The 14,224-nt window shown below is 39.3% G+C and overlaps 1 protein-coding gene across 2 annotated transcripts in view; it reads right to left on the minus strand.

Moving 5' to 3' along the window:
* Nucleotides 1-14,224, minus strand: part of Oxsr1 (oxidative stress responsive 1) — a 100,981-nt gene that overhangs the window by 25,599 nt on the left and 61,158 nt on the right. For both annotated transcript variants that reach the window (XM_005348081.3, XM_026779236.1), the window contains 4 exons: nt 12,585-12,640; nt 8,463-8,572; nt 6,394-6,495; nt 4,254-4,387 (listed from right to left, as the gene is read on the minus strand). In XM_005348081.3, coding sequence (XP_005348138.1) covers nt 4,254-4,387; nt 6,394-6,495; nt 8,463-8,572; nt 12,585-12,640 — 402 coding nt within the window. The remainder of the gene's footprint in view (nt 1-4,253; nt 4,388-6,393; nt 6,496-8,462; nt 8,573-12,584; nt 12,641-14,224) is intronic.

The raw sequence follows: 14,224 nt of genomic DNA on the forward strand, positions 1-14,224 counted from the left end.
TTAATAAAAAAAAATATTAAAAAAAAATAGGAAAAGCGTTAAGTATATTTTTAAAATTTAACCCAAATTCAGTTGAGTTCAGTTATAGATAATCTTGCTTGGAATAAATTCTTCATTATCAACTTTACAAGCTTTTAAAAGAAGATCACTAAGAATAAAGAATTTACTCTTCAAAGACCACACCTAATGTTACCACATACTTACCATGTAATGTTATATAATGCTTTTTTTTAGAGACAGCTATCCAAATGCTAAGAGCAGCTTTTGTTCTGTCTTATTTTACCCCACTGCTGAGGATGGAAGCTTGGACAAGATGTTGTACAACTCTGGCAAGCATTTACCTCTGAATACCTCAGTCTTACACACTGCTAGGTACCAGAACATTGGGGAGGTGTTTTCAAATCCCCACACCAGGCTTTCTCTCACCATATAAAGCATACTTGGGAGTGAGACCAAGGTAGGGGGAGTTCTTAAACCTTCCTAGGTAGTTCCAAAGTAAATTTTAATCTTGAGAACCAAAGCCTCGGATTAATGCAGACTGAGAACAAATGACAGATGCTATGTAAATTGAAATCACAGTGCCCTCTTCATCTGGGAAAGATTTCAATGTTTCAATGCCTTCTTTTCCAAGGACGGCATCTTAGTATTCATTTCTTTCTTGTAGGTCCATTTCCTTTTTCCTAAAGGACAACTTGTGGAAGAGTAAAATCAAAGGATGTGACAAGACTCAATTATTACAAAAAAAACAAAATAAAAAACCCTTAATTTCATGCTCAGTCTTGAATAAGAGAACCTGACTAGCTGGGGAACTGGTAGCTGTTCTCCGTTGGTATTACTTCTCTGTTTTGGCCACATTCACATGACTGGAGGAGGGGGCCTGCAGTTCCTCAGTAGAGGATTACTGATATTGCATACACGGATACACAGTGGGGAGAAGACACACTGTTTGGAATTTGGAGCAAGTGGTTCTTTAGTATGAGTATTCAAGGCTTCAGAACTGGAAAGTCTGCAGTCTTGTCTTTCCGTTGTTTTTCTAAGTCTCATGTAACCACCAAGGCTGCCCTCAAACTTGGCTGAATAGCCACAGATGACCGCTATATAACTTCTGCTCCTCCTCGTCCTACCCAACTGCTAGGATGGTAAGTCTGTGCTAACACAGGCTTATTTCAGTTGTTATTTAAATATCACTTCTCCTCCATTCTCACCAGTGTCTCTTTGATAAGTCCACAAAGTATATACAAGTATTTGTATAAATACAGACTGAACTTCCCATTTATTACAGGTATGACTTTGCAGAAAGCTAGTCAACCTCTGATTTTTGTTTCTTCATTTGTTAAATAGAGAAACAAAAAGTGCTGTCCTGGTAAGATTAATGTGAGAATCAACTGAGATGGAACTGGTGCTTTAAATGTTTATGACAGTGCCTGGTACTTAATCAGTCAGTAGCTGTTTATTGTTTTCTTTCATTTCTTATGTTTAATGAGTTTATAAAGGGTTATGTTATTTGATCTTAAACAACATTTAATTCTAGTTTTCAAACTGGAATACATTTTCTATACTTCCCAGAGATTTTTTTAGATAGACAGATAAATAGACAGACAGACAGACAGTTTTGACATAGCACACTATTCCTTCATATCCTTCACTAGCTCCTTAACCAAATCATTAACACTAGTACAATCTTTCTAACTAGAAGCTAGAGATTTTATTTGGATTTCTTCAGTTTCCTATGGGCCCTTTTGTGTCAAAGCACCTGTGGCACAGCCTGTCACATCTATTCTCCATGTCTAATCAATGTGTTCAATTCACATGTTTTTCAGTTTCTTCTTTGCTTAATACTCTGACAAATAAGGTCAGAGATTCTATGGCATATTTCTCAGTTTGGAGCTCTCTACTGCTTTCTCATTTTAAACGGCAATTATGAACTGGGTGAAGAAAGTGTCACAAGCAGCGCGCCTTTCTCAATGGGTCACTTCTGGAGGTTCGTTATGCTGTTACCTTGATTGCTTGGTGGATCTTTCTTCACACTTTATTCGGTTAGGAGCATATTACAGTCCAGCCCATACAAGAGGAATCTACTGTTTTATATTTTTAATTGAATCTTTCCATGCTGAAGTTCTAAAGCATGGAAATTGATTTATGATTATTTAAAGATTTATAATCTTTTCAGCTACCACTGCATGATCCAAACTTCCTGAAGAACTAATGCTACCGCGTCTGCCATGGTATAGTGTCACCATGTGTGCTTCGTTTGAATTCCATTGAGGGGAATGTTGCTCCCAGGAGTCATGAGATCCGGATTTGCAGGTTTTCTCTGAGTGCACTTCTAAGACCCCTGCAGCCACAAATGAAGCTACCTGACAATGCTTAAGCCCTACGAGGTGTGGAGTGTGCATTCAATGTGGAGAGGACAAATTCAGACTCTCAACCTGCAGAAAGAAAAGTCAAACAATGAGGAGAGATGCTGCTGCCTCTTGGTAATGACAAACAGTTTTCATTCTGTTTATCATCTCATTAAAAAGGGAAGGAGGCTTCTTGTGTGTATATGGTGTACATACATGAATAGAGGCAAGCACACGCACGCGTGCGTACGCGCGCACACACACACACACACACACACACACACACACACAAATTAAAAATAAATAATTTATAAAAAAGGAGGAAAATGTTTTCTGATGGTCCTGTCTCTAAATAGGAACTCAGCTGAAGATCTCCATCAGGTGGAATCAAAGTCCCAATTCCGAAAGTAAGCACCAAATTAAGAAATCCAACCTAGTAGGATCCTAGATTGAGCAGTGTTCCACTGGTGGTGGCCACAAGATTAGTTCAGCATTCTTTGTAATTTATGGATTCTTCACTATTTCTCGCATCTAAGAATCTTTATGTTTGATGGATTTTTATCTGTTGCTTCTATGTATTTGTAACAAAGGAATTTGTCCTTTTTGTCAGATAACTTGGTGGAAACAAAGGTATTCCCTATCAATTTTAGCCACTGCTGAGAAACAGAAACTTTGCTGCCTATTTTTCTTACCTTTTCCAATATTTCCAACAGTAAATTCTGAACCCCCATTACATATACTAGACACATTATCAAGGATGACAAAGACCTTTGTCAACCTTTAGAGAAAACAAAATTAAACAACTTTTAGTACTAAGAAACACAGTGGAATATACAGTAGTCTCAGGTATCCCAGGAGAACTAGTTCCAGAAAATTGTTTCCCTTTGCCAAAACTCTGATGCTCAATCCCTCGTATTTAAATGGAAGAATGTCTGCGTAGAACCCATAAAATCCTCGCACACTTTATACCACCTCTAGCTTCACTACAGCGCTGCTATCATGCCAAATCTGTTGCTCAGGGAATGAGGGCCAAGGAAAGGTTGATGATGCTGAGTACTGATATAATCTGATCAGAGTACTTGGATCCATGGGAGGATGTGGGAAGCTGATGTATATACACAAAACAGAAACTAAGACACAGTGCAGATGCAGCCCCAAATTACAAATGATGAGCTCAGATTCAAGTTCTACCTCTAAGATTAGAGGTCTGAGTGACCCTAAAAATAGAAGGTTCCACTCAGTGATCTCGCCTACAAACGCTGTTCAAGAGCAACACACACACACTAAATACTCTTATTTAAGAACCTGCTGCTTACCACTGAATATGTCTACAGCTGACAAGGAAACTATTTGAAATTTTGTTTACCAATAAAGTCTTTCCAACATGGAATGTACAATTATTGAACTATAAATAAAATATAAATGTGTTACGTTATAGTTCTTTTGTTATCAATTGTAAAATGGCAGTTATAAGTGCAAGCTGAGAAAAGAAAAGAGAAGAGACCTGGGCAGTCGCACTCATCAACTAAGACCATGCAACCCAATACAGACATGCCTATGCATGCTTCAGCAATGCCTGGGCATAAATTCCATTTACTTTCATTTTTTTTTTGAAAAAAAAAAAAAACTTTTCCATTAACATGGCATTTTACTAATACAGAATTCATAATATATAATTTCATAGTTTTAAGATATATCTGGACAACTTAGATATACCATATAATTAAAAGAACACAGAAATCAACTCAGGCCCTTCCAATTTTGTAAATGGCCATTATAAGTGTTTCCAAAGTTTGTATTTCATTCATTTTAAGAATACACATATAATCCCATGTATATGCATATAAAATTTAGGACTTCCCACAGTGTTTATGTATCAAACAGACACATCACATTTATCTAATATTTTACCTTTTTTCTGGATCCTTTTGAAGGCACAGTGAAATCATTTTTCTAAATGATTTTCCGTATTTTTTCAGCATTTCTTTATCTTGAACGCCAGTTTCCAAAGAGGGAGGATCATTCTGGAGTGTCAGCATCAAAACCTAAAAGTTTTCAATACAGTAAAAACATCTAAGGAGTTTTCAATATGGATAAAATTTCCCAACAGACAAGCATATTTTACTTTCCAGAAGTTGACATCTAGGGGCTGGAGATGGTTCAGCTGGTAGAGCGCTTACTGTTCATGAACATAAGCTCAACCCTGCAGTGTTCACATAAAAAAGCTGGGTGCTGTTCACGCCTATAGTCCCAGTTAGGGGAGGGGAGGTCCCCTGGGGCTTGCTGGCCAGCCAGTCCAGCCATCCTGCCAAGATCCAGGTCCAGGGAGAAACAATACAAGGTAAAGAGTGGCTGAAGAGCAAACCTGTACTCTCAAAGTACACACAAGGGTATACACACACATACAGAAATTAACATCTAGGAGGGATTTTAAGGGTTAGGGACATAGCTCGAGGGATTATATGAATTATATATGTATTATATGTACTTGCTGACCAAGTGTGAGACCCTGAGCTCAACACCAAGTAGAACAAGAAATAGACTGGCTGTTTAGAACCCAAGGTTTTCAAGTGTACTGAACATTAGTTAAGAGCTATAGATGATGGAATCCCAGCCAACCTGCCTGCCCACAAGTACCCACTATCAACATTGCCATTATATCCTTTAATTAAAATCCTTTATTTCTTCATGTCTCCAGCCCTAATTCTTCTACTGCCAACCTACTGTAAAAATAAAAACATAACAGCAAATACATGTGTGGCCTTATTAGCGCATCCACTACTTGGCCTGTTCTTCCTTGACTTTCGTAGTGTGGCCCATTTTCTTCAAGAAATTTCTATTACAGAAATCACCAACTGTGCTTCAGTAACAAAGCTACAATTAGTTCACATTCTTCCTGCCTCCCCTGCAGTCACTGACAGTCTTAGTTATTCTGTACCAGAGACTAGGAAAGGCAGATGAGCAGAGAGATCAACAGACACGAAAATGCAGTTCTTGTGTTCACAGTACAGCAAGAAGATTGTAATTCACCAGCTCCGTATATATTTTATGAAGAACGAAATAAAAAGAGTTCAAAGGCTCTGAACTCAAAGAAAAAGGAGTTTGGAGAGGGAGAAGGCAACACATCATGAACATGTCTGAAACTTAACTGCACATCCAAAAAGGTTTATGCTGGATCTGATCCCTCCACAACACAGAGTAAAAATGGCTATGTTGGTATTTTATTGGAAAGATTATATTTTGCTACAACACACATACAAAAATCTATGAAAATAAATAACTATAGGTATGACTGGCAAACATAAAAGGCTCAGAAAAAGGGTTTGGAGAGACAGCTAGCTCAGCAGTCAGGGGTGCTGACTGCTCTTTCAGAGGGCCAGGGTTCAATTCCCAGAACTGACATGGTGCCTCTAACTGTCTGTAACTTCAGTTCTAGGGAACCCAATGCCTTCACACAGAAACACATGCAGGCAAAACACCAAAGCAGATTTAACAGGGGAAAAAAAGGCTCTGGAAAATGTTGGTGTACAAAGAGTCCACACTAGCACAGAATGGAGTATAGCAAAGGTTTATTTATCTAGGGGTAAACACACAGAAATAATAGCGATCCGCAGTCCTCTGTGTGCACTGGGAACTGGAATTGAATCCAGCAGCCAAGAGCCCCAACCCCACGCTTTATGTCTGCATTTATAATACATGAGACCATGTCCAAAGTGGGCCAGTATCTTAAAGGCTATTGGCTGAAGGAGTTCCCACAGCATCTCCCCATTTTGTCTAAATAAGAGAGATCTAAGCCTAATACAAAACTATACACAATAAAAAAAAAATATATCAAGTATTGTCCAGGGAAAAGAAGAGGCAAAAACATATATAAAAATTAGAATTACAACCAGCATGAACAACATCAAGCTACAAACATATGCTAAATGTTTTAATAGTTATCCTACCCTAAGGAGTCTTATATGAAAAATGGCTTGGTAAGTCATGAGAGGAAAAGTAACTATGAAAGTAACTACAGTCTTCAGAAAAATAATTGAAACTTGAGCCTCACCTTCATTGGTGGATATTTATGATAAGGAGCTGCCCCTGTGGCAAGTTCAATCGCTGTGATTCCAAAACTCCAGATATCAGCTTTAAAATCATAGCCTCGAACCTGAAGGGGGGGAGGGCAGAGAGAGAGAGAGAAATATGTACTAATACTTTAACCAGACTAAAACACTTTCCCAAAGTTTCTAGTATGCCATGAAAAATTAAAGTGTTTATACACTTTGAAACTTTTTTGGGGGGGAGGGGGTTGAGAGGTCTCCCTGTGCAGCCCAGGCTAGCCTTGATTTCTGACTCTCCTGCCCCAGCCTGAATCCTGGGACTGTAGAGGTGCACTACCACAGCATGCCATAGACTTGAAACCAGAAAACATTAACTACAGTAATCACTTAAAAGGGTGTTATAGTTATTATGAGCAGATAAGAAAAATATTCATGGTAAAACACAAAAATATAAAACTAACATTAAGTATGATATAATCAGAAGGCATACTCGATTTATAAAACAAAAACTAAACAAACAAAAAAGACAAAATTGGAACCAAGATTTTATACAATCCTGTCTTTTATTTTCCAAGTGTTCTATAACATTATTTTATCTTCTTTTCCCCTCCTTGCCTTTCATTCCCTTTCTTTCCTATCTCTCTCCTTCTGGGGTTTTTCTTTTGTTTTGTTTTAAGACAAGATCTCATTAGTCAGGCCATCAATCTCCAGAGTGATGGGGTTAGAGTAATGTGCTACAATGGCCAGGTATTTTATCATTATTACTGAAATAAAAAAAGAAAAATATTGTAAGGAGATTGTGGATTTTTTTTTATGTCATTAGTATGAACAGGCTGCCAAACTTCTCATTTATATTGCCACCATCAAAACTTAAATTCAGTGGTCAATATGTGTGCGGTATAATGATGCAAAGAAAGGCAAGCTCTCTCCATGGACAATATTCCCTATTTCAACATGCTTCTCTACCAAACAGATCAAGAGAAGCCCCTGCTTAACTGAGAAGACCGTTTAGCCCCTGCCATATCCTCCTCCTGTCCCCAGTCTTTCTCCACAGCCTGTTTGTTCATTCTGTTCCTGCATACAATCTCTTACAACCCTGTGTGCCAGCAGTGCCCTTCTACAGGCTGGGTAGTAATACATCTATGACATTCATGAAAAGCTTCCATACAGTGTTAAAGTTACCTGTAGCTTTAAGAAAACTGGTTTGCATAAAATTTGGGAATCTTTTATAGATGCTAGTACTGGTAAGAACATCAAGTGAATGAATACACACACTCAAGAAGAGAAGAACCCAGAAAATGACCCTAGCAAACAATGCCATATTTTCTTTCAGACGTGTCCAGGAATAAAGCCCAGACTGGCCACAACCTCATGATCCTCCAGTTTTAGCCTGCACTTGGATAACATGTGTATTCTAGATCCTACTGGGAGACTCAGGAGGACAGAGAGCCAGGCATGGCGGTGAATGCCTTTAGAGGCAGGAGGATCTCTGAGTTTGAGGTCAGCCTGATCCACAAAGCAAGTTCCAGGCCAGCCAGACTACACAGAGAAACCCTGACTTATGCAAACAAAGGAGTAGATGGCCTAGAGGCCAGAGGAGCAGCCTGACAAGCAGAAGAAAAATGAAGAAGTAAATAGTTACAGCAGAAAGAAAAGAGGCGTACTGAGAAATGAGCACTGGGTTTAGAGAGTCTGTGTAATAAGCTGAGACAGATGACAAGAGACTGCGGTGGGCTGTCTGATGTACAAATGGGAAGTGGAGAAGAGCCCTAGCAAGGAAACTATAAGCTAAACAACTAGCTCATTTGGTCTATACTATTATACATTTTTAAAAATTATTTTATTCCTTTATTACCTGAATTATCTTTGGTATTGTCTTGAGTTTCTTGTGTCCTATGTAAAAATCTTTATTTTTTGCTTTGTACTGAGATACTACTATCTTTCCTTAGAGCTAGTCCTTAACCAATCAACAGAAACACACATTTCATGTAGCCAACCTTGTATATTGAATAAATATAAACACTATTGAGGCTTCCTAACCTGAACCATTTCAAAAAGACAGAACTCACAGTACCTGCTCCATAACTTCAGGTGCCATCCAGCAAGGGGTGCCAACAAATGTTTTTCTCACTTTATTTCTGGTAATATCACCACCAGTAGCTAAAAAAGCACTCACACCAAAATCTGGAACAGAACAGAAAGCATTTGTTATGGTTTAAAGAGGAAGTAGTTCCCACAGGCTCAGGAATTTAGGCTAGTTGTCAACTGATGGGCTTTGAGAAGTGGTAACTCCGAGAATTCTGTATAATCAATGGGTTGACTCCTGCAGAGTCAGAATATGACATCACTTGGGGAGATGGTGTGGATGATCCCTGAAGAGTCAGAACCCGACAACACTTGGGGGGGGAGGTGTAGGGCTGGGCCTACTGGGAGCACATGGGGCCCTGCTCCAGAGAGATGACTGTGGCAGGACCCTTCTTGCTGCTCTGGCTTCCTGATAGTCAAAAAACAGCTTCCGCCTCCCACATCCTCTCACCATGCTGCTATTATGCCTTGCCTCAGGGTTAGGGTTAGGAATTCAATCAGCCCTGGACTGAAACTCAGGAAACCAGCAAATTCAAATAAAACTCACAGATTCAAAGAAAATATTTGAAACCAAAACTGCAAAAGTATTACCATCCAGAAAACACAAAGAATACCTACATCCCAGAACTAAGGAGGCAGAAGCCAACACAGGCTACAGTGAGATTTACAAAAACTGTATTAAAAAAAAAAAAACAGGCAAAGACTTCACCTAAGAAAAGCAAATGGACAATATGAACATGAAAAGACAATCAACATAGCTGATAACAGGCAAGTATAATCAAAACCAGGAGACAGACATTAGATGGTTAATAGAAAAATTAAAAAAACAAAACAAAACAAAAAAACCTAGGCATGGTTTTAATCCCATCAGGGAAAGCTGATCTCTGTGGTAGAAGAGTTCTAAGCCAACCTGATCTACACAGTGAGTTCCAGACTAGCCAGGGCTAGCTACATAGTAAAAATACCTTGTCAACAAAAATAAAAATAGAATATTAGTATTGTTATGGATATCAAGAAACTGAAATCTATATGGAATGGAGACAGGAATTATTATTATGTAAAACAGCCTGTTTAGCTGGGGGCTTCACCCCAGCCCCCTGACATCCATATATACAAGGGGTCTAAAATGTTTGGTGGAAGGTCAAGACCACTCCACAGGCGATTTACACTGCCCTCCCCACCCCAAGAATGAATACGTGATCTCCCCTTGATGGAGGAAGGTCATTGGTTAATTAATAAAGAAACTGCTTGGCCCTGATAGGTTAGAACATAGGTGGGTGGAGTAAACAGAACAGAATGCTGGGAGGAAGAGGAAGTGAGCTCAGACGCCATGCTCCCCTCTCCCAGGCAGATGCGATGGAGCTCTGACCCAGGATGGACATAGGCTAGAATCTTCCTGGTAAGCGCACCTCGGTGCTACACACATTAATAGAAATGGGCCAGGCAGTGTTTAAATGAATACAGTTTGTGTTGTTATTTGGGGGTATAAGCTAGCCAGGCAGCCAGGAGCAGGGTTGTGGAACGCAGCCCGAAGCTCCTTCAACATCCCTTTTTCCTTTCCGTGTTTTCCTGGGGGCTGCCCAGGGGCACTGGCATTCATTAAACCTGGACATCTTTTAATTTGGTCTGATCGGGATTATTGCATCAGCAGAGAGGTTTGTCGGTAGGAAAATACTTAACACCACCAATTCTATTTATGGACATATACCCAAAAGAAATAGGCCAGACATGGTAACTCGTGGCTACAGTGCAGCACAGAAGATGGGGGAATCAGGAGTTCAAGCTAGCCTAAGCTACATAAAACAAAAAGGGGCAGGGGGAATGTAAACAGGAGTTAAGATATTTATATACAGTTTATAGCAACATAATTCAAAATAGGCAATAAGACACAATTTGAATGTTCACTGACAAACCAATGCAAAAGCAAAATGTGATATATATGAATCTGTGGGCTATATTTTTAGGTACAAAACATTTCTTACAGCCACAGAACTGTACACTTAAGAATGGTTAGTAATGGTAAATTTTCTATTTCACAAAACAATAAAAAACTAAAACAAAGCTGTTTTAAGTTAGCTAGGGATACATTGTTGGTAAAGTTTGGAGACGGGATGGTATGGGAAAGGGTAGAAGGCAGCAGAACTCTTCTCAGTGGACAATCAGGCAAAGGCACTCATGTGCAGTCTATCACACCATTTTATAATTTCATGCTTCTTAATGAAGTAGGTGGCCATGGTTGAATCAACTTTCACCATGCTATTGTATAAATCACCCACAATTTATTTATACCATCTGCTAGTGAAGGACATCAAGAACACCTAAAACATGTAAGGACTAAGATCACCGTCACCCATGAAAGGACCAGTTTCTCTCATCTACACAACAGAAGCTATTGCTTAAAGTCTGCCTACACATCCTCCGCTGTACTAAAATCACCATCCCAGTTCACACTCCTCCCACCACAGTGTAAGGGTTTCTGTTCCTGTTTCACACCCAACAACTGGTTTTGTCAGATGTTTTTGGTCAAGTCAAACACTTGGAACTTAATAACCAATTTATGTTTGGATTGGATGCTCATCATGACCTTGCTATGCATTCTTCCATATTCACGTATTTTATGTGTTTGTGTGTGTGCGCACGCATGGTTGTATAGAGAAAGGAGACAAATGTTAGGTATAGTCCTCAACTGCTATCTTAATTGTGTGTGTGTGTGTGTGTCCATCTTAATTTTTGAGACAATCTCTTGCTGAGCCTAAAGCTCATGGTTTAGAATAGATGAACTAGGCAGTGAGCCCTGAAAGTCTCTCAGATTCCAGACACATGCCACTTCAGTATACATTCTAAGATTATTCATGCTGCAATTATCCTACTCTATGTCTTGTCTTTAGTGAAAAGGTTCTTGTTACTCTTTTGTCAAAAAGAAAGTTAACATTAAAAGAATTAACTGTATATTGGAGTTTTACTTGGCATGGTTAAAACAGTCCCTTATTTAGGATATAAAGTTACTCGCCTAGATTATCTTTTAAAAACTGAAGATAATGTCTTGATTCATTTGACTATCATAGCAGTGTGAGACCAAACAAAAGAAAACTACTTGATCAGGACAGCCAACTCTGGGAGGAAATGAACTCCAACTTTATCCGCCTGCTCTAAAACTGCCTAACTATGCTCCCACTTCATGCACACTGCTTCCTAAATGTCACCCTTGTGTTAGTCCCTTCCTACTGCTGTGATTTAAAGGAAAAAAAGTCACTTAAGAGGAAAGGGTTAATTGGCTTACAATTCGAGGTGGCAGGCAATGAAGCAGCTATCAGGCTACATCAGTCAAGACCAGAAAAACCTCATTTACAGAGGCACACCGATGCTCAGCTGGCTCCCCCTCCATTCAGCCCAGCAGCTAGCACATGGGCCCATCCACTCACGCTCAGAATGAGTCACACTACTCCAATTAATCTAGTTAAGACAATCCCTCACACACATTCATAGACCAATCTAATATACACAATTACTCACTGAAACCTCTTCCCAAGCTCTAGGTTGAGTCAAGTTGACAATTCAAGCCAACCACCACAACCCTGGATAAAGGCAGCTTTCTATCACCTCTCAACAGAGGAGTTGTTCCTGAACACAAACATTTCTAACTGCTTCTCTTTTTCAATGAACGCACAGAATGCTGTGAGAATCCCAATCCCTGTCAGAAGACCCTAATGAGGGTGAGGAGTGGGAAAACCAAAGGAAAATATCTGAGTAGTGGACGCCACCTTGAGAGGGTACTTTAAGAAAGATGTCCTTGGAACAGAATGAAACAACAAGAAAACATAGAAGACAACCAAGGTGGTTCTGCTGGCTGTTACTTGAAATTAAAAAGAAATTCTGTGATCTGGAAGGTGGTCCATTGGGTAAAATCTTCTGCACACAAGCATGAAGACCTGAGTCTGGACCCCAACACCCACACAAATGCTAGGCAGGCATGGTAAACACTTATAGGAGTACTCAGGATGCAGGGACAAAGGTCTCTGAGGCAAAGTAGTAACTAACGGGAAAACACACACATGCACGCATGCTTGGCACACACACTGCACAGAAGGACGGTGAGTCTAGTGAGGTTTACCTGCGATCTGCACCGAGCCGTCCTCTCCTAGAAGAATGTTTCCAGCTTTCACATCTCTTCAAGGAAAAAGACACCATCAGACATTCACTTTTTAAATAGCACAATTTAAGCAACTGCTTATTTTATTTACAAAACATTAGCAATATTCAAATATTTTGTTTTATATTAAAGATTATTAAAGCCAAAAGTGATTTTTTAAAGTTTTAGCCATTTACACTTTAACCCAAACATTAAAAAAAAAACTATAATAATAAAGAACATAACTTTTTATAGTATCTAGAAAACCTTAGCTCGTTAGATATTCTTGAAAGGGGCCCTCATCTACGCTCACCCAATTCTTACTGCTGAAATGTAACTTCTGTCTATACCGACTGCATGCTAAAGAACAGCAGCTCCTTCTCGTCCTCAGCCTCCATTCTCACTTCTGCCTCATCACATAATGAGTACATGGCTGGAAACAGACACTATTGTACACTTACACAACACAACACAACTACTCAGAACTGGGTCTACTCTCACTATTACCTACACTAACAACTCTAGTAAATCAGGAACACATGCTCATTATCTAAAAAACTAAACAATGCCAAGTGTATATACTAGGACACATCTTGAATTCCAGCACTTCAGACCCAGAGGCAGGTGGATTTAAGACTAGCCTGTTCTACATAGAGCATTCCAGACCAGCTAGACCCCATCTCAAAGAAAAACCGTTAAAGCAAAATATTGATGTCACAAAAAGGAACAGGCAGAGAAAGCAACTCAGCAAGGTAATTCTTTTTGTAAAAAGCAGTGCACCAAAACCCAAAACAGGCTATCAAGTACATTCAGTCAAGATGCCTTCCATCTTTTATGCCTGACATAAGCGATGTGTATGGAGTTTTGTCTAAATGTATGCATGTGAACCATGTGTTTGCCAAGTATACAGGAAGGCTGGAAGAGGGTGATGGAACTAAAGTCAAAGATGGTTGTAATTCTCCATAAAGGTGCTGGAAGCTGAACCTGTGTCCTCTGAGAGTCTAACCAGTGCTCTTGACCACTAAGCCGATTCTCCAGCCCTTCTTGTTTTTGTTTGGGTTTGAAGAGTTTTGCTGTCTAACCCAGGCTGGTCTTTATTTCATCATCCTGCTGCCTCAGCAACACAAGTATGTGGAATTAGAAATGTGCTTTAAATAGATTTTGAAGAGGGAAGAAAAAAGCTTCATATAATGTAACTTTTTTGCTTAAAAAACAGAATAGGTACTAGGCGTTGGTGGCACATGCCTTTAATCCAGACCAGCCTGGTCTACAAAGTGAATTCTAGGACAGTCAAGGCTACACAGAGAAAGCCTGTCTTGGAAAAATCAATAGGGAAAAAAACAGAATAGGCAATATTATATAGCTACACACACACACACACACACACACACACACACACACATATTGGGATAAAATACTTCTCAAAGGAATCATAAGAAAATGGCAACAAGTTATATTCTTTGAACCAGATTACACTAACTAATCCCAGAGCATTGGAATTTTAAAAGCTTTATATAAAAATTGAAAAGATTTTTTGCCTGGCAATCTTGTCTACTTCCCCTACCCAGGAGGATAGCTATATGTTTTTCTTTGGGTTCACCTTCTTATTTAGCTTCTTTAGG

Source organism: Microtus ochrogaster, chromosome 5 (assembly GCF_000317375.1).
Source record: "Microtus ochrogaster isolate Prairie Vole_2 chromosome 5, MicOch1.0, whole genome shotgun sequence".
Classification (NCBI taxonomy): domain Eukaryota; kingdom Metazoa; phylum Chordata; class Mammalia; order Rodentia; family Cricetidae; genus Microtus; species Microtus ochrogaster.